General features: G+C 42.7%; 1 protein-coding gene across 3 annotated transcripts in view; it reads left to right on the top strand.

The window, feature by feature from the left end:
* The window catches only part of PLCH1 (phospholipase C eta 1), a 783,092-nt gene that overhangs the window by 754,039 nt on the left and 7,156 nt on the right, over nucleotides 1-21,897 (top strand). For all 3 annotated transcript variants that reach the window (XM_069213310.1, XM_069213311.1, XM_069213309.1), the window contains exons 19-20: nucleotides 18,198-18,282; nucleotides 19,830-19,976. In XM_069213310.1, coding sequence (XP_069069411.1) covers nucleotides 18,198-18,282; nucleotides 19,830-19,976 — 232 coding nt within the window. The remainder of the gene's footprint in view (nucleotides 1-18,197; nucleotides 18,283-19,829; nucleotides 19,977-21,897) is intronic.

Below are 21,897 nucleotides of genomic sequence, written 5' to 3' on the forward strand. Positions count from 1 at the left end.
ATCACGGAACATTCTCCTAAAAATCGAAATTCCTTCTACCTAACGACCTAAAAAAAGTCTGATCTCCCTATATCTCTCTCCTAAATATTCCTAATTCACAGAAGAGACCGCACCCATGAGGTATAAAGTCTTTTCTTTGCTTTTGCCTGCTGCATTTTAACCAACCAACTCTCAAAAGTCGAAGTTTATACTATTTTCCATTTTTGGCGAATCAAAGATTTAGTCACCAACGATATTATAAAAATATTGTTTTTGGCACCTAGATAGATTTAGTGAGTTACATATCCCAAAACGTGCTCCCAAGGGATCAGGTACAAATGGATTTTGAAGCTTATCCCCAATCCAGTCAATCCTACAGCCTGCAGAGAGCTAGATCTTATCTAAGGCAGCCGGAATAAATTTTATACTAAATTGTAGCAATATTTGGTACCATTTGCCTACTCCTCCCAATGCTGTGCTGAAGTAGGCTTAGCTAAAAGAAGAAGCCAGTGGATCACATGGGGTCAAATCTTTGAAGAACATTTTTAAACTGCAAATATGAAAAAGAAAAGTGTGTCTGAAGCTTCCGGATTGCCCACTTTAATCTGGCTCCAAGATTTAACTGTTCCGGAGGCAAATAAATCTTTGAACCGAGATATACCGATTCTTCCTTAGTCGTGAATAATCTCCTTTTTTACTTGAAGACCTAATAGCTCTTATGTGCAGATTAGTAGAGTTTCTGTTTTTACAGTTTGTCATCGGTAAATGTTGCCACAGCATGTATGCACTTTTGTTTCTTCTTCCACCTGAGGGAACAGCTGAGAAGAGACGTAGCTGCATTGTTTATGTCATCTGTAGATGCTGGCCTAATTGCGTTTTAGCAAAGCTGCCTCACCTTCCCACCGCCACATTCCAGATCTCCGGACACCTCTGCGCTGACTTGACCTATTCTATGCAGAGCAGGACAGGTTGCACAATATGTTCTCGATGAAAGACCCATTGCACTGCATTGGACTACTGCCGTGGCAGGGTTTTGAACAAAAATACAGCACAATCATAACTTGTGCATGTCCCGGGTCGACCACATGCAAACACGCACACAAATGGAACACTGTTCTCTTGCCTTTCTTACCTCGACCTTTGGTGTTTACCATATGCTTCTCCGCAACTGACAGCTAAATATTCAAATAAGCAATGCTCAATAAATAAATGTAAGCAAATAGTATTTAGTGATCAGTTAATATAAGTCAGCAATTTACATAAAGAAAATCGTACTCCGAGAGCTCGACAATCAGAATTCACTTATTTGTCCTAAATTACAAAAACCAGCATTTTTACACAACTCTTTCACTTATTAGGCCTTGTGAGATCTTTATACATTTATGCATTTTTGGTGGAAGCCTTTTGTGTTTTTCAGTCATACTTCTGTTTTCTTCACTTTAGGAAATTATTGTTGTTTTTGGCTTAAATGTTCATATATTAGTACACACGTTGATGGTGACCTTTTTAAGTCTTTAGATTTCTGTTTGCATTTGCATACCGATAGTCTGTGGGCATTTGAAGGTATCTTCCGTTTCCCTGCTTTTGCTTGAAAATGAGGAATAGTCGGCCTCCTCTAGGTACATTGACAACCATAGTTTAATGTTTACAAGCAATTTAGCATAGCTTATGGTTGTACGTTCTGTCACGTTTAAAATAAAAATATTTTTTTCTCTGTGATAGTTCTGACTCTTCCTTCATCTATTCTCAATCTACTTGTGTGCATGATATTTAGAGTTTGGTTTAATGTTTCTTTAAATACTTGTCTCGCCAAACTGATATAGGGCCTGATTTAGAACTTGGTGGATGGAATACTCCATTACAAAATGACTGATATCCCATCCGCTGTATTACGATCCTCATAGGACATAATGGGATCCTAATATGGCAGACATGATATCCGTCATGTTTGTGACGGAGTATCCCCCCTACTCAGACCCAAAATGTCTTTCAGATTCACCTATCAGAGAAATGTGCTTATCTATTATCTTTCGATTATGTGCATCTTGTTTATGGATGGTAGTGTCTGTCAACATTTACATGTATTATCAGATGTTCAGTCAAGAATTGATTAGATTAATTTTATTATAGCTGCAGCAGTGAAAGGTTTCATGGTTTTAATTCAAATTGTTCTCTCAAGTTTGTTGGTTCTTATACCTTGAGAATGTAGGGATTTCTCTCTTGCACGTTTGAGAGCCCGAAATAGATATAGTAATATGCTGCAATTCAAACTGCAATTTAATTGTTATCAATATTAATTGAATCACTAATGAGAGGTTGTATCGTTTTAAGAATGCATTTAAAGTATGAGTATTAGATTTATTAATCAAAGAAATATACACAAAAATAGCATGAAGCTTGTCCTGAATCTGTCCCGGTTTTATTTGTCTGTCTATTTGGCAGAAGTTCCCTGTGCTCATAACAAATACAGTTGCAGTTTACTCTAGTCACATTGGGATAGCCTGGGAAAATGCAGTAAAGCAGTTTGGAAAGTTAGTCTTTAATCTATCTTGAACACAGTTCTTGCAGCTACCATTCAATACGTTTCAGGTATCATACTATTCTGTAACAGTCTATCCAGCCCGCTCAATTTCTCTCACAGACTGAAAAGCAAGATAGGTAAATGTCTAAATACAGTGAGAATTAGAATAAAACGGAAATGAAATAGAGTGCAATGGAATAGAATGCCCATAAGCCAGGAACCCAAGCAGTACCCTCTGGTATCTGTCTCACTCTGCAATGAGTGCCACTTACTCTTTCCAGAGGACACATTTTAACAATTTAATAGAAAAGTTTTCTTCTTTACATGTTGCAATCTTTAGGCAATAGGTTTTCTCATGTCAGAGAGGGATTGGATACATCTGTCTGAATTTGCATGCATAGTTTGCTTCTGTAAGAATGGAATACATACATGAATGTGAGTTTGCACCTCCTTTCTCACCTCATTCACACTGCTGATCCATTCATAAGAGATGCAATTTAGTATATAATTTTATACACATCAGCAGGCATTCCAAAACAGGTTAGAAAGCAAAGGAATATACTTAATACTGCTTTTATTGTTTAAGATGAAAGGAGTTTGCAACATGCATATGCCACAATTATTGCAAAGAATGTGTTAAAGCTAGCAAGTTTGGAAGTCAGCTTTATGACTATGAAAAGCAACTGCAATTACGCCTAGCTTAATTTTCTCATTGTAGTAATTACAGTTTTAATATATTTCTTTGCACTTTCCTTCATTTTGCTATGAATATGTTCTGATGTGAAAATTATTCTAGAACTTGATCTAACGTGTTTTATTGTTGTGTTCTTCCTCCAGCAACTCATCACTTTTGTTTTTGATGTTTATTATTTGACTATACTGAGAGAACAAATCATAGTTAGTCTGATCTGTTGATCCATTGTGGTGCATTTTCTATATTAGGTGGCATCCGCACAATTTATAGATTCTTACTTCTCCCTTCAAACCTTTGCTGAAAACTTAATTTTAAAGTTAGTTTCTGAAGATTGTAGCCTCAACCCCTCAGCATTCTCTTTCTTCCTTATTAGCCATATCATTAGCTTCTATAGGGGGGTAGCTTAGCATGTGGTATTCACTTTATGTTTAGGCTTTCAAGTCATGGAGGGATTTACAGGGACATTACCCAGTTTGCCTATTTCTAAATAACTAATTCGTCTTTTAATTAAAACACCATAAGTTAGGAATTGATCTGAAGTTTAAAAACAGGTTATAAACTTTCATTAAATATAAAGAGGGCGACAGTTAACACAAAACACTCCCCTAATTCCAGAGGTAGGGGGCCCAGACTACCTATCTGCTCTAGTCTCTTATAGGCAACAATATTCTTTGCCTTGGCTGAAGCCGAGCTCTTGCTATACCCCCAGTCTATACACCTTGGGAGTGTTTTTAATGATGCATAGCTGTATCGGGGACATGAGATATCTATTAGCATGAGATCATTAAATTACTCGAAAATACTTGTTTAGCTCCAGCGTGCCAAAGAAACGTTCACAACAGTGTCACAACTAGTTGGTGGTATTATGTTAAAGATGAATTTAGGAATCAGTGTTAGATATGCATTACATCCATTCACTGTTGACAGATGCAGTTCACAGTATGTTTGACCCATCTCTGTTTTAATGGACATTTTTTGAGAGAAATAAATCAACATGATGTAATGATCAGCAAGTAAAAAATATACATTTAATAAAGGGTTATTTTGATATTGAGACATCAACTGTACTGGGCTCACAATACATTTCTGTATGCCAGGCGAAGTCTGCCTCCTTTACAAAATCAAATCTGCATCCTCTTCTAATGGGTACTCTCATTCCATGAATGTTCCCACATCTGTGGTAGGGACACACTCACCAAAAGAGAATGAGCCAATCTTCGGCCATTGTATATCAGGGTAGACTGCCCTGAACTCTGAAGGGGTGCTTCAAAGTCACCAGAAGTGAGTGCAATTTCTTTGTATGCTGCCCATGCTCATCCCTTCTCAAAAGATTATGCACCACAGCAAAAACATGTTGGACACAGCTTTCTTTGATTGCTAGGTGGGAAGTACTAAAATAATTATAGTTTTTATGCATACATTGCAGATGTTGCTAACATTTGGAATAGTCTGCATAAGAAATGACGTTGCTAGTCCTAAATAGGCTCGCTGACGTCAGTTCTTATCTTTCCCCAGCAGCCAGTGCTGATCAGAAGAGAGCTACCCCTCAGTAGTTTTTTGACACCCTTGTTTCGACTTTTGTTGAACCTTTTTAGAGATATTTTCTCCTGGTGTGTCAAAGGGATGTCTTGTAGGAAGACAGGTTTCAAGCCTTGCTGATACTGACATAGGGCAATGTCCATAACGGATCCGCACCTCGTGTGTTTGTGGTGTTTGGAGCGCAGCGATGACCCGAAGTCATTCTCCGAGTGCTGGGTCAAGCATTCGAAGGCATTGAGGGAGCAGCCCCTAAAGCTGATGGCAGTCTAGCATGTGCCTCCGTGCAGCTCCGAAATTGTTGTTGTCCCATTCAATGTCCTTGGGGCGATTGTGTAAGACGAGGCACAAGAAAAAATCCAAGAGTCGAAATGCTCTTCGACTTCTCCTCAGCCGTTGGCCGACGAGACCAGGGAGCATTGAAGCTCTATGCCTTGTTCTGAGGAACCTGTAACTGCTCCATCCCTCCCCAAGCTTCCAGGAGCTGGAGTGACCCATGCTCAACTAAACACATTTTATGAGGCTACGCACCTCATTTTTGGGCTGTCCGACCCTGCTGATCCCATGGAGTTGGCGGGGGGCTCTTCAGGTTCCACGCTGGTGGCTCCAGCACCAGCACTGAGGGGTTCCCAGGAATCCAATCCTGGTTCTGGACAAGCACCAATCATACCATTTCAACCTTCCCAATACCCGACGCGACGCCGATGCTTCAGGCACCGCCAGTGCCCTGTAGCAGCGCTGTCAGCATTAAAATCCCTGACTCCGACGTAGAGCTAGATAGGCGTCGCCCAATGCTGACTCTGGCTGCCTCTGATACTGAGCCCTGTTTCTCTGGGCTAGGTCTTGGGGATGAATAGGAAGAGTTTCTGGACCCTTTAGAATACCAATATGAACTGTTCCAGGAGAATAGACTCCATTCTACCAAAAAGGAGTTCTTCTTGGTCCCCTCACACATACGGGAAGGCTCAGAGTCTAATGATCTATTTCCTTACCAAAAAATGAATGTGCGTCTACTGCCCCAATTAGCGATGTAGATGTTGAAGCACTGTGTGGGGATCCCCTATGCCGAGCCTTCCCGCTTTCTGCTTTTAACCTTGGCATGTGTTTCAGGTTACATTAAAGATAGATATCATGGACACCCATAACCTATTTGGTGGAGGAGGTCCTGGACCTTCAACTACCCTACATGGCAGTCAAGACTAATCTCTTGACAGGTGCTGAAACTTCAGCTTCGACCTCAGACCTCGACCTCCCATTCAATGATGCCCTCACTGACTTCCTACTGGGTACCTGGACCACAGGGGCTTCTGTGAACAGGTAAATTGCCCGCTGCCATCGCCCCACACTTGGAGACTCACATTTCCTGACCCCTAAGAGCTTGGTGGTCCACGCCTGCACCTCCCATGGCATATTCCCTACTGGCTACCCAGATAGGGAATCCAAAAGGCTGGATTCACTAGGAAAGAGGATGTTTTCTTTCACCAGCCTTGCATTGCGGTCAGTGAACACTGCATGCCTTTTGGACCGTTATTCCCACAAGCTGTGGGATACAATTGCGCAAATGCTGCCACAGGTCCTGGAAGAGCCCCGGGCTGTACTCAGGCAGTTGCAGATGAGTGAGAGAGGCATCACAATTTATTGCAGGCTTGACACGACTGACTCATTAGCCAGAGGGGTTTCCATGACAGTGGCTGGCCCTGAGGTGTCACACCTGGCTGAGAACCTCTGGCTTTTCGGAGGATGTTCAAGCTTCTTTGATAGACATGCCCTTCGATGGCACTCATCTCTTCGGAGAAAGGGCAGACTTTGCACTTGATCGCTGCAAGGATACTGATGCTACGGCCAGGTCCTTAGGACTTGTGACTGCCCCCCATCTGCCTTTTGCCCCCTTGGTGGCTATGGAAGGGGTTACCAACCATAACGATTCCCATCCGCCCAACGTGCTGCGTACACTGCCCAGCCTCTAAACACAGTGTTCCACACCCCCTCCAGCAGCAGCCTCTAAACACTTCAAGTCTTCCTCCTCCCCCATCATGGGCCAGTTGGTGGTAGGATTCACTATCACCTGCCCAGGTGGCAATCTATCACTTCAGACCAGTGGGGTTTCCAGATGGTCTGAAAGCGCTACTCCCTCCCCTTCAAGACTAATCCTCAATCCATGCCTCCATTTTATGATCAGATGATGAAGGATTATTTGTCCCTTGTCCACCAGTAAGTTGTGACTCTCTTGGCCAAGGGAACCATGGAGAGGTTCTAATGCCAGAAGTAGGCTGTGGTTGCTGTTTATGCTACTTTCCGGGCCCCAAAAAAGATAAGTGTCTTTGCTGTATTCTAGACCATCGCTCTTACAATCCCTTCCTCAAGATGCTCACGTTGGCTCAGGTCTTGCCTGCCTTGGATCCTGGTGAATAAATAGTTGCTCTGGACTTGCAGGACGCTTACTTCTACATCCCCATCCTGCCTGTTCACAGACCTTGCGGTTCATGTTGAGCCACGGGCACTTTCAGTTCACCGTGCTCCCCTTCAGTCTCACCATTGCTCCTCAAGTGTTCACCAATGTGATGACAGTGGTTGCAGCTCACCTACAGATATCCCGGTTTTCAGTCTTTCCCTATGTCGATGACTGGCTGTTGAAGGTGAGCTGAGCCCAGGCGGTCATCTCCCAGCTCCAGACTGCGCAGACCTCCTGCATTCACTGGAGTTAACTATAAATGTGCCAGTCACACCTGATTCCCTCTCAGATGCTCCCTTATATCGAGCTGTTCTGGACACAGTGCAGTTTTGGGCTTATCCTCCTGAACAGCGAGTTCAGGATATTCAGGCTGTGATACTGATGTTTCAGCCTCTATTCTGGATTTAGGTGAGAATCACTATAAGGCTGCTTGGCCTCATTGCCTCCTACCTCCTGCTAGTGACATATGCCAAATGACAAATGCAGCCTGTGCAGTGGCACAGTGCAGTGCACCTGAATGTCCAGTGGGCACAACATTAGGGGAATCTCTCTGACATGATCCAGATCTTGGGGGGAACTGCAAAAGATCTACGGTGGATGTTAACAAACTGCCATTGGGCCAGAGACTGATCACTTTACCTTCCCCAACCAACTTTAACAGTGGTGACAGATGCATCACTCTGGTATGGGCGGCCTTCTGGGACAGGTGAAGATCACCAGGCCAGGCCCTTGGGTCTGCTACACACCAGACAAAAAGCATCCCCTAAGCGTTTGCCAACTCCCTCTCCCTGAGCTAAAGCTGCAACCACTGAGTTAGCACGTTAAGTTCCATTCCTTGACATCTGTCAGGTAGCAGCATGGACATCTCTGCACATATGTACCAAACACTACTTTCTGGACGGTCAGGTCCATAGGGATGGGCACTTTGCCCATTCGGTCATGCGGGACTCTCTTGTTTGAATTTCTTTTGCAGACCCACCACTGGGGATGGTATTGCTTGGGTATCTATTCAAAGGTAAGGAATCTGCAGTTATAAGTCTCCATCCAATGGACCAGTTACTTAGCTTTGGTATTGCCTTATCTGGAAGAAGCTATATTTAGCTGCAGATTCTTGACCGATCCTCCCCCCTCTGCGAACTATTTTATAGGGTCAGGGACTCCCCTTTCAAAGCCTCAGTTTTGAAACACCAGTGGTCAGTTTTCTTCATGGCTCTGCGCTTCTGGCATAAAAAGTTGTACATAGAAACTGTCATCAGCACGCCTGGGTAGCACCTATATCGGACCTGCAGTGTCATTTCTGGCGTGGACGATGCCCATGGCAAACACGGAGTGGATCCAAGCCACCTACTGGCTTACAGGTGTACTGTTCACAAAATTATTTTAAAACCAGTCTGGCGCCTGGGTAAATTCAAAGGTAAGGAATGTGTAGCTAGATATAGTTTCTATCAGAAAAGGCAATACCAAAGGTAAGTAACTTGTCCTCTAGTTGGATGTGTATATTTGGACAAGCAATTTACCATTACTCATAGTGAAAAGAGCTGGAGGCTGAAATGGGCTTATTCTATTGCCCCATAACGTTTTTTTGTGGTGGTTGGAAACAAAAAGTGAGTAACACCTGAACACGATAACTGATCAAGAGATTGACTAGTATCTGTTGTTTTTGTGTCTGGACACTAGAAAATACAGAACGGGCGGCATGTCACGGTAGGATCACTTTAAGTATTTTTACCAGACGGGAGAGCAAACCCTAAAAATGGCGGCTCTCCGGACAACTTTCACTAATAAGTACATAAAGAACGCAGGGAGAACCATGAAAACAGTGGCTGCTGCACGTGTCCATGGGCACTTTGCCTACAAACTAAAGACAACTTTCATTGGAATATGCAAAATAAACTATAGCACTGACTCTGAACTGAAGAGTAATTGATATTTACTGACACATCGATGTGCATTGAATACAACAATACTAAGACATCAAAGGCTCAACAGTATTTGTTGTGAAAGGTCGTTCAATTTCAGTCATGATCCCTCGGGAAACAGGGCCAGCGAGTGTGAAACAATCTGTCTACTTAATTTAGTTAGGTTTAATCACCCTGTTTATATTTGACACACCGCTTGAAAAGTTGGTAAGTGTTCTAGAGCGGTCTAGGTTCATTTTTCTCTTAGGACAGATTGTAATGGTGTAATTTCTATTTAAGGCATTTCATTTTGCAGGGCAGCCATTCCGTGCTGTATTTTGATTAATTCAGCAAGTAGCAGCAAATTCCTCTGGAATGTTATCAAAGCAGCTTAATATAATGGAGAAGAACTTTGCAACCAGCATCCATTTAAAGAAACCATGTTGAAAACTACAACATCGTAACGATGAATAAAAGCTAGGAAAATGCAAACCACAATGTGAGAAAAGCACGCGCTATATAATATTCAAATGTAAAAAGTCAAAAGCTACACAATGCTAAATGGCATGGGGAACACACAGGGCTAAACAGACATTTTAATATGAATATGTGCGAATGAAATATGAGGCAATTAGAAATGACAAAGACAATAGTTCTGGCTTTTGTTTTTTAAATGAAAGGGATTCACTTGCGAGTTTATATTTGCATTCCTGTAGATTGACGAGTGGGTGAATACATGAATGATGGAAACATTGTGTGAATAAATAGAGTGACTGAGTATACAGATGAATTAATGCATGAATAAATAGAAAAAATGTGTGCTCTGGTGGATGAAAAGGTGAGTGTGTAGAGATGGATGGAAACAGTGGCGGCTTGGGGGACGGAAAAGGTTTGGTGCAGTGTGTGGCAGGAGTGGGGTGGGGAACAACAACAATAAAAAAAAATGTCAATTAAAAAAAAGTAATTTACGCACTGCACTAGTGTTGCTCTGCTCCTCTTCTGCAGGCACAGGCCCCCAGCCTGCTCTGTGTCCAATCCTAATGCTCCTTTCATGCTGCCAGTAGCGTTAGGATTGGACTGGGTGCTCAGAGGCAGAGTGAAAGTCTCTTCTTGCTGTCTCTAACCCAGCAACGCAGTGCCAGCTTTACTGGGTTGGAGAGAGCCAAGTGCACATTTGTGTTTGGCCGGCCCAAGACCACCGGCCTTACCATACCTGCGCACTGAGGGGAGTGCTGTACACTCACCCTCACCCTCTTCCCCATCAGAGCCCTGTGGTCATGCCTCTTTTACTATAAAATAATAATATACATAGTTTATTATTGTTTTATAGTAATGGTTTGGAGCTGCTGCTGGCGGGGGGAGATGCCCCTCCACCATAGCAGAGTTACTTCCCCTGGATGGAAATGTGATGAATGAATAAGTGTAAGAGCAAAGGAATGCGTAAGGTGATTAGTGAGGACATAAATGATAGAGGCCAGGGCGCGAGAGGTGGTTGGTCTTTATGATGTCCTATTGACTCTTCTGCTCACTCATCTATTGATCCCTCCATGTGCTGCACACCCTTAAGTGCATTCTTCCATTCATTAATTCATTCATCCATGCACTCCCTAATCATTAGAAGACACACATAGAGCAGAGGTCATGAAATCTGGCCTAGAAAAGGTTGCTTTGAGTGTGTGATAACAATGGCAAGACAGTAGAGCAGGGACAGGACTATGTAACATGTTAGGCACATTGGGTGAGAGTTGACATGGTTATCCTAAGCGGTACACAGGATGATCAAAATTAAATGTGCTGCATCTGTACAGGATGTAACAGTACAGCTTATGTTCCACTGACCAGATTCCACCGTGGACAGTGCTGTACGAATTTCCAAAGCCTGACCCTGGGACTGTCTCCAGTTGTTGTAAGCTCCAAAAGCAACACCATGGGCAGCTGAAACCTATGCTTCAGAAATTCACTAAACTAGTACTCCCCATTTAACAGAGCATGTAAAGAGTCTGGGCCGTTGATGTGCATGCTGTAATTCAACTTCCACAAAAGGTCCGAGATAATCATTATTTGAGTGCCATGCTACAGTAGGTAAAGTGGGTAGATGAAGAGTCCTTTTCCCAACGGGGGATTCTTGAGAGGAATCAATAAACTGGCTTCAGAAAGGATCAGCCTGTCTTTGAGGAGATCATAGACAATTACACACTAAAGAATTAACCCACTTGAATTAGCAGAATGTGGACTAGAGTCTGGAATGAGTTCTGGGTAATACATTTCCATTTTGAGTAAACCAGCTAAGATGTATCTTTCCCAGAGATCCATTGGCTTTGTTTCCAACCCAATTAAAATAGTCAGGATTCAATCATCTTAGTACAACATCTGCTCTGAGAAGACTCATTAACCAGATACAGTCAAGCGCACCCTGGACATCCCTCAGTAGAACATATTGGTTCCAAAGATCCAATGGCAGTACTAGAGAGGAGCTCCTTAATAGAAATACAGAAGCTGGAGATTGAGCAGACATAGTAGCGTGCAGAGGGAAGGACATTTTAGTAGAAAACCGGTTCATTAGGGGCCAGTAGAAGCTCAGTCTCCCTATCATTAGCACTCTGGAACTTGTCAAACTCTGAAATCAGGGGCACAGACTTCATCCCAAGACTACGGGCTTCAGGCTCAACTTTTTAAAGTAAGTGCTGGTGTTACCTGCATGCTACCTACAGTCAGAAGTGAATCAGCCAATGAGGGGAGAAAATAAAAGCTCACTTGTAACTACAAGTCACATCTTTATTTACAGACCGGAAGTGGGCCTCAGTTTCTGCCTCTTGACCACTTAGTGTCATCCATTCCTCATAAACCAATAGGCTCACAACACATATGTCATTAGCCATGAGGCATTAAGCAGCGCACATGTTATACCGCGGCCATAGGCAGGAACCCACACATGATTTTGAGCTGTCTCAAAGAACTACTGTTCTACCGAAAGAAGCTTGAAATCCAAAAGGCTTTGTTTGGGAATTGCCTTCAGAATTGAAATTACAAGCTCAAAGTTTCGGTGGAATCTTTGGAACAAGTGATATTAAAGCAGTCTTGAAATTCCAAGATAATGTCAAGAACGCCTTGCACCTGAAACAGATGAGTGTTGTTTCTGTACTGTGGTTAGGCCTGAATCCAGACTCTGTGGCATTGAGGAGCTGTTGGGTGCTGAGGAGGTCATTTAGGTGTTGGTTGATTAGTTTCTCTAAGACCTTTATTGGGTATGGTAGGAAGGCGATCGGTCTTATTGGAAAGCATGGCTGGGTCAGGGGATGGTTTCTTGAGCAGGGCATGCTTGTAGGTGTCTGGGTATGTGGCTGAGTCAGTGGAGGCTTTGAGGATGAGTGCTAATGTGGTAGGAATCCTTTGGCGGCACTGTGATGGGAGCAAGGGTCAGCTGGTGTACCTGACATGATGCTCCTCATAGTAGCATCAGTTTCAATGGTGGTGACAAAGAGACCACAAGGTCAGGGTTCATTCTTTGCCCATGATGACGTTGAGTTGCAACACTGTTGAGGTCTAGTTGAGGGTCGAAGTTGCCATACATGGAGGTGATGATAATGAGTATATGTAATATGAATATATATATATATATATACATATATATAAATATATATATATTTATTTATATAAGACAACTAGGCTTTTCATTTCTTCTACATGTCCAAAGAATTATCAGCATCTGATCATGGATGGAGCTACCTGATATTGCTTGGTGCCTTCTTTAAAACAAGAAATTTAATGTGTAGGCAGACAGGTGTTGCATATCACCATTTTGCATCTGACCTTTGACTAGGTGCTTTTTAATGGTGGTGAGATGAACATCTTTGCAGTGGTGATTGCAAGCCTTATATGTTGATGTCAGTAGATGAATAGTCTATGCAAGTAATGAGCAGAGAAGTGTATATACCAAGGTGGTGTCTGAAATGGAGGCTGAGCAGGGGCATGTGTAGAAGCTGGAGATAAGGGCAAATATTTTAATGTTAATGTATGAGATTGCTCCGGTAATGTGCCAGGGAAGTGTTTTCTAATATGAACAATATCATATATCTTGATGACAGGATTATTACACGTGGCCAGGAATGGAGGAAGGTTTGAAACATCAGTGATTGAGGTTGTTTATGACAATGACTTTTTGGAACTTGAGAGGAGCTTTTTTAGAAGCAATCCAATGGCTTCTCATACATGCAGATTACTTGGTATAGTCTGCATATGCCTATAAATCTGGTCTGCAGAATTGAGCAAAGTATTTTTTTTAATTTAGGTGTGCATTGCTCTTGCAGATTACTTTGGACTTTTTTTTTTAATGTAAATCTTTATGGACAATGAGATGGTATATGGTAATGAGTGGTAAAGAGAGGCAATTTCTTCTATACTAGTAGAATTGTACAGCTGGCAAACAAAGACAATTCTTCATATGAAGATAAGACAGGTAGCAATCTAAGATTACTTGCTAGAGATCCCCTGCTGACTGCTTATATTGTAGGACTGCTGCTCTCCTCCTGAGGGACTACTCCTCTTCTTTCCTGTGGGTATCCGGTTGCTGCATTCTTCACCTTTAATGGCTATTGCTACTCTCTTCTCTGGGTGGAGTGCTTTTGGGAGTATGTCTGCCTCCTCCTCTTTTCTGGATCTGTTCTTCAGAGGTCTCCTCTCCCTGGGCTGATTCCTGTTCTCTTCCCATGGGGTTCTCCTTCATTTGGAACCACCCCAGCAGCTATTTTCAATGGGACTTCATACTGCCACTTTCCTCCACTGGTAACCTTGCTCATGGTGAGGAATACTCTGACTTCTGCTGCTATTCTCCATCCCAGAGCCCCCCAGCAACCGTCTTCAAGAGGGCCCCATGCTGCTGCTGTCCTTGCACATGACTGCCAGCAGACCTCTTTTCTAGCTTCCTCCTGCTACTCTCTTCCCTAATGCCCCCTTTTGGCTCTTCTTTCCTGAGATCCCAGGTGCCCTTCTCACTAGTTGTCCACTCTTGCTCATCTCATTGTCATTAACCCACATCATCTCATGTTACAAGTGCTTGAGAATCAACAGGCTCTGCTGTAGCTTCCTGTGCTATGAAAAGCCGTGTGGGGTTCCACAATGCGGGGTGGTTAAGTATCAGAGACAGCAGCCCTGCTGTGGCAATTACAGTAGCACCGATGTCACCACTCTCTTAGAATCTAGAGTAAGGTGATGGGCATCCCTGTGGCTGTGTTAGAAGGGAGGGATTATGTACTGTTTGTTGAGGGGATCTACAGCAGCTCAGAGAGAATGCTATGCTGGTATACACACTGTGTGGGATAATAGTAGCCCAGCACCTCTACTAAAAATCTGGTCTTAGGCAACTAAAGCATAGGACTTGACTTTGCATGGGTGTGACAATTCACAGGTGGTGGCTATGACTGCTGTGGTTCAACAAGCATGTCCAATGAGAGAACAGGTGTGGTTCCCTGACATGCCTTCTTACTCCTACTTCAGATTTTGTACTTGCAGCATCATCATCACATTGAAAAGGTAGCCATTTTGATGTCTCTCAAGATCCTATAGGATTCACATCATGCCTATATTAATGATCTCTGCGCTTATGTGCAATGTCTCACAAATGCTCCACCTTTCTGATCTCCTGGATATCTTACTTAATGTTGTTACCCAAAAATGCTGCTATTGCCTTCTTTCTGACACTAACTATGGCATCATTAGCTGTTACTTTCCCTCTGCTTCTCGTGCAACAGTGCCCATTGACTTAGCTCCTTTTTGAAAAAAAATAAGGTTTAGCAAAAGCACAAAAAAGGCAGTTTTCACCAGAAAACTAAGCTCTGATGTAAATAACATCTTACATAAATGGCTCAAGTAGTTATGGCAATAAATGAAAAATATATACACCAGCATCAATCAACATGACCCTAAATTCACATCCTTAAATCATCCATAGGAGCAGATTTAATGAGAGACTCATTTCCATGTGGGCATGTTATCTACGCCTTAAAGAACCTGCCAGTCAGCCCATATTTTAGTATGTTTCATTGGGCATCCTTGAAATTTGTATACAAGTATTTCTAGGACCATGCAGTGGTCCATTCCCTTGGCCGACCCCTCAAAAGGTGGAGGAGGCTCATGCTTCCATTCCCTAACTCTCTCTCTCCTTTGGCCACCATTGCAAAAAGGCCATTTTACATAAGGGCAAGCCTGGGGTCAGGGCTATCTCAGCTTCACACCTATAGTGGCCAACACCTTGTTTCAAAATTGCATAGTTACAGGGCACGACCAAACTATATAGAAGAAATCACGCTCACTCCCACTGCAACAGAACTTGTGGGCAGAGGGGAACCTCCCAATGCTTAGAGAATGTAAAGTAAATCCTGTGATAATAATGCAGTTGTATTAATCTAAACTCTGTAGCATTAGCTGTGGATCGGGGGACGTTCTCACATCACTCCACTTCTCCTCAGATAGCTCCTACAACTCAGTCTCCAATGCCAGTCAGAGAAGGTGAAAAGTGTTAGGGGTAGTAGGCATTGTTAGATACAAGAGTAGAATAAATGAGAAGATTTGCCTCTGGCCAATTTCTTCTGTTAAATGCTTGATCTCCACCGGGTTATACTCTGGGTGTTCAGACGGCCTCTAATATAGGTGTGATGGATGTTTTGCATCTGAAGGTTCCAATAAAATTGTTGTTTTGACATATGAAAAGATTCGTGAAGATGAAGGAAAGGGACCACTTTGCTTCCTGCTATGACATCCTCCAATGTGAAGATGTTCTTGTCCAAGCCCCGGAATCTATCCAGTTCCTCTACCTCTTGAACCATGGTCCCCAACCAGAGTGAGGTCTTCTGGGTGAGTTTAACATATCATCCTAAATGTTCAAGGGCAACACACCAGACCTCAATTAATCTACCGTACAAGTAGTGGAAAAAAATGTGTGCCCCCCCTCCACCAGCCCATCTCTTAGCAGGAGAGGCAGGATGAGTCTGCGTGGAGAAGAGCCAGCTATTGATCACCGCTAAATGTGTGGCTATGTGGTAGAACTGTACATCTGCCAAGCTAATAACGCCCTCAAAGGTTGACCTACAGCATTTACTTATGGCAGACTTCAGTCCTCAGCGCCCTATCCTCCTAGAGAAAACCCATAACCAGGGAATTAAACCATTTGAAGACAGTACTCGAGACAGAACCTGGGAATTTAAAGGAGTAATGTTGAATTTGATATAGAAGGCATGGCAGCACCAATATCTTAAAGATGGCTGCTGTGGCCTTCAAGGACAGGGCAAGGTGGGGGACCAGAAGGAGATATAGGAGATATGTCTTTGTAATTTGGATCTTTGACCTTCAATATTGTATCCCCATGGTTGGTGCTCTACCCCAGAAAAATACACCCCCAAATATTTAAAGCCTTCTGTTGCGATCTGAAGAGGTGAGGCCCATCATAGATCCACAGCTTCTGAGCATATAGGATAAACCACTGATTTGGTATTGTCAGGGATGTACCTTCAGTGAGGTTGATTGGGGTCTGGCACACTCTAAACAAATACATTCTTAGCTTGGTGGTAAGGTTTGTGGTCCTTAAATCCGGTCGCTGTGTGTTTGTACGGAAAGGCATTCCTTTGTGCACAAAAACTGTTCTGATCATAACACTGACACCCTTGTACCATGGGCCAATGTAGCCCTATGCACGTCCGCAGATGGAGGGAGCAGACCTTTGCCATTTCTTTGAAGAGATGCTGCATTTCTGCTCTCGTCAAGTGACTGCAGCACCTTTGCTTGCTGCACTGCATTGTGCTATGCCTTTGTGACTATTCTACTAGTGACCGATTTACGAAATTGGTGGCAAATCTGCACCTACAGAAGTACTCCTTGAATGGATTCAAATGTACTACTTTTTAGAATCTGCAAACAGTAGTAAGCTTGGAAAGCTACACCAGTCCCAGGTTTCCAGGCATGTTACTGACAACGAAACACCCAAAAGGTGATGGGACAAATGCTTGCAAATAGTCTTAACTAATGGCAATCCATCAAGGGAGCAATCCAAACTGTTGTCTTTTGCCTACTGTGCCTTTCTAGTCAGAGGACCTAAATTAGTATTTAATGGGTGAAGTAAAGGCAAACAGAGTGATGGAGGACTTTACTACCTTTACTCTTGCAACTAAATTTAGAGATGTCCACTTCCACCAGCTCAGCAGACATCTCTATACATTGGCAGGAACCATCGTCGTCACTTTTCCTGTCAATGTAGGAAAAGTTTAACAGATGGCTTCATCAGAGGTTTTTCATTTTTCAAAAGCAAACTCCCAAAGCGGAAGTTTGTTATTGAAAACGGTTTTAAAAATGAACCCCCACACCAGTTTTCTCCCATGGTATGGGGAAAGTTGTCTTTTTTTTTTTTTTTTTTACTGTCCCTCACCACCAGAACATACTTGGAGGTGATGGCCGGAAAAAAAAAATGGCTATCTGATCATCCCCTCTAAATAGGGCAGACGGTCAAATAGTTTACTTCTGATGGCACCTAGTCCGTCAGGCTGCCAAAGGAAGTTTTACACTGACAGTAAATTTTACTCCATCATTGTAAAACTTGTGATCCATGTGACTTAAAATTGTGTGGCTAGACTTTAAGTTGCAAAAGAGTACCTGTCCGCTAAACTCCAGATCAGCTCATGAGGCCGACCTACAGCAGATGACTACTGACTGTGATCCTCATGCGAATAGGCCATCCTGAATCTTGGCCACTTCACACATTCACCCCGTGGCCCACTACTTTTTTAGTTGTCAAATACGAAATTCACCCACCACTCCCCCCTGAATATCATTGACTAAGCTACATCCCTGAGTAGTGTTGATTTGAAGGTCAATGTGTCCTCCAAATAGGAGAAGGATTTGACGAACCCTGGTACCAGATATATCAAAACCCCTTTATATTTTAATGATAAGGCTTAACTAGCAAAGGCTACAACTGATGCCTAAAATATGCTGAGATGCCTGTATGCTTCTTTTTTTTGTATTTGATGAGCTCTAATAAACTGCTTTATCTGCCTCTAGTCAGACCTAAAAATGACTGTTGATATTGACCAATATTCGTGCATACTGTAACGCATTTCTACTCTGAAACAGATCATTGACCCGTTCGTTGAAGTGGAAATTATAGGCCTTCCTGCAGACTGCTGCAAGGAGCAGACCCGAGTAGTCGATGACAATGGTAAGATGATAAACTCCATTGGATTTTTTTTGCATTACCTTTCAAGGGTGATCATAAAGCCTATTTCAATCACACTTTTTCCTACAGGTCTATATCAATACCTTGCCAAACGTCCTGGAGTTTGTAAGTTGAGTGGGTTTGCGTGTTTTAACAGCTTAACAAACCTAACATAATGGCGAATAATATTGCTTGAATTTGCAACTCACACATTCCCTAATGCAGTTTCAAATCCATTACCTGAATTTTATAATTACACGTGAAGTTTTAATTAATGGACTTACTTTCGTTATATTTTTACGCAGCATTGAGACACCAACTTGTGTAAAAATTGTACCAAATCACTACTAATGCCACAATTGCGTAGTGCTGTTTCCAATGCCTTGCTAACATTCTGCTCCTCCTTTGTATTCAGACTTTTGAGTCATGAAGAACCCACGCCATAAAATAATTGCAGCCACTTAAAAGGTTTGGTGCAGTACAAACCACCCACAGATTCATTACACGTGAAAAATTTATAGAATTGAAGGTGACTGGGCAGTCCCTGCTCATAGGTTCAGTTTGCTATCCACTGAGAAAGTGAAAAGACGTGCTTCCCCCAAGGACCAGTCAAGTGTCCCAGGAAGCTTAGGCCCTACATTTTTTTATGCGCTGACAACCGGAGAGACCCATGTTATGTTTGGTGGGTTTATTGGAAGAATTCATTTTGGAAAGGGGAACTGCTTGGACAAACAAGCATTGGCAAAGAACTGGATAAAATGTGCTTCACTTAATTTTCGATGACGGGACTATTAATCCTATGTAGAGCCAGCTGTTTCACTCTCAGTGTTGATGAAACACTGATGGAGTGCGAATTTAATGTTTGCTCCTTTTGGCCATTGGTGAATGAGGTAAAAGCCACGCTGGATATTACTCTATGACAAGATTCCTTGGAAGAGGTTAGATTTTTCTTAATGGCCCTGTCAAGATGTCGACTGGTCCTAGACTGTCTTCATTGACCCTATTTGGGGTAGCCTTCAAGCAAAGATAGATATTATTGTCACCATATATTATGGTGAATTGCACAAATTGGATTTTTTCCAGTTAGTCACCACTCCTGGGGCTCTGTGCATGGGGCGAGGGCTACACCGCACAGCGTATAAATGCTCTGCATTTTAATATATGCACTACAGGTCCAACCCTACAAAGTGAACACTACAGGAAGAAATAAAGGAGGGCTGTGAACCAGATTTGTCAGTCACTTGACTGGTGTCGGTGAACCTTTCAGTAAAGGAAGAATAGAGTAACATTGTTTGTCTTGGAGACAAAAATATGCTGTAAACTACGAAATGCATGCACAGCATCGAAGGTGCATCTTTACTTAAAGTCGGAATGATACCTTAAAGCTATTCCTGAAATGCAAAGGTAATGGTCTTATTTCAAGACAGTTAGTTAACTTTATTCACTAAATGCCTCCTTCGTTGTCATGATCATAAATAAAAAGCTGCAATGTAATCAATAATCTTTCATTTCTACTTAACTTCATATGCTATTTGTTTTGATCTTTTCAGGATTTAATCCTGTGTGGGAGGAGACGCTAACATTTACCATACACATGCCAGAAATTGCATTGGTCCGCTTTCTGGTTTGGGATCACGATCCAATAGGCCGAGATTTTGTGGGACAAAGAACGGTGACCTTCAGTAGTCTTTTGCCTGGTTGGTACATTTTTCATTTATTTAAAATTAAATAAATTAAAATGTTAAATAATGCAGTTATGTTATTGTTTTTGCGCTAAATCATTTTGAGCATTCCGTGAGTGAGTGCCAACATTTACATAACTTGCTTAACACTTTAAAACACATTTATATAGGAAAATGTACCTCGACATTAAGAAGAGTGGATGTTAAAGAAGGGACTTCCGGCTGAAACAGATCTTCACAACTTTGTGTGAATTAAAACCTCACAGCAACCCGCTACATTCTAAAGGTTTTAAAAACTGTAACAAAGATGGACTTTTCCCCAGTGTATAGACGTTTCTGACCTGCAAGAGCACTGATATTTTTCCTTGTCCCTCCTATGGAATAGCAAAACCTTAAAAGAAAAAAAAAAAACTCCTCAAAAGCTCTGCGTCTTCCTCCTTGTCATAACCCACCAAAGCCTTACTTACCTCCAGTATATTAAAAGGCATGGGGTTAGCCTTGGCACTATGTTATTGTTTCACCTTCATTCTCCTGTTCATCTCCTTACCTTCACTGCCACTGCCTTGAGTTTCATTTCTTCTCGGTTCAACCACTCTGATGAATTCCTTATTTATTAACGAGGCCTGTTCTTGAGCCTACTCATGTGTCCCCCCTACCAGGCATGAATTTTAAAACTGCCCTGATGCAGCCTGCCACTGGTAGTATTAGAGCTTCAGCCTCAGCCCCCCATGCATCACTGCTCCCACTAATTGGCTCATTCTGCTGTTTCCCCCCAAACTCTTTACATGTATCTCTTGTGGGTAATGCTTACTTCTCCTGAGTGGCTGAGTAAGCAGAAGGTCTCCTGCCCGTCTTTCCGTGCTGGAATGTTCCTTCATGTTATATTTTTCCCGTTGGAGCGCCAAGAGACAGAGGTATTGTCTGTTCCACCACGGGCTCTTTCGACGCCCATGACAGTGCTCTGATATGGGTACGTCATCATGCTTGATGGCCTGCTTGCATCATTCCCATTGCTCAAGGAGTCTGCACCCTGGCTAGTACATAGGCTCCCCAAACAAAATTGACATGGATGCAGACTAAGACTTATCAGAGCATGCAAGTGGCAACGTTGATAACTAACATATATTTTCAATAGAAATTGCTTCATTTATTTTATATTTTCATTATAACAGCCCAAGATCTTTAAATCTTAAAACAACAGGTGTAAGGGTCTGTGCCCTGCATCCTTTCTCCTGGAGAAACACCACATGGCACTGTAGAGATCTACACTGCACTCACTGTTTCTCTCATTCACTCACTCATTCCCTGATTCACCCCTTGCTGGTCAAGAAATGAAATCCTAGAAGGAAATGGACCCTACCTCCTGCCCCTCATTCTGTGTGTGCCCAATAGAAGCCTATTCATTGGTTGGACCATGAGCCTAGGTCTCCACTGCAGTAGCCACCTGTGCAAACTTGCCTGTGCCCCACATTCTGGTATACTAGCCCTTGCCATCGTTAGCTGGCTCTGTGCAAGACAGAGCCCGTCTATATGCTCAGGAGAACTCCACCTAACACCCTGCCACCATTGCCCCCAAATTAGCCAAAAAGCCCAGGACAAAGAAGGGTAGTTCTCCTATTAGTGCCGTCTCTAACTCTCACAATGCCCTGCTCCAACTTGTAATCTCGGCAGGCAACTTCATCAGTCAGGCAGAGATAGCTGGCTGTGGTCCAGGGGCAGACACTGCCTGAGGGGATGAAGCGCCTGCCTCTTACAACCCATTGGTTCCCTGGACCCAGTATAAATCTTACACACGTCCTTAAATATTGTTTCTTACAGGCTCAGTTTCTGTGAGGACTTAGGCACACCCTTCTTCCCTTGATTTTTGTCTGTTCTCTCCATTATACACACATGTGCATCCTGGTTCCATGTACCATCTCTTGAAGTGCCACATACT

The sequence above is a fragment of the Pleurodeles waltl genome, chromosome 11 (assembly GCF_031143425.1).
Source record: "Pleurodeles waltl isolate 20211129_DDA chromosome 11, aPleWal1.hap1.20221129, whole genome shotgun sequence".
Taxonomy (NCBI): domain Eukaryota; kingdom Metazoa; phylum Chordata; class Amphibia; order Caudata; family Salamandridae; genus Pleurodeles; species Pleurodeles waltl.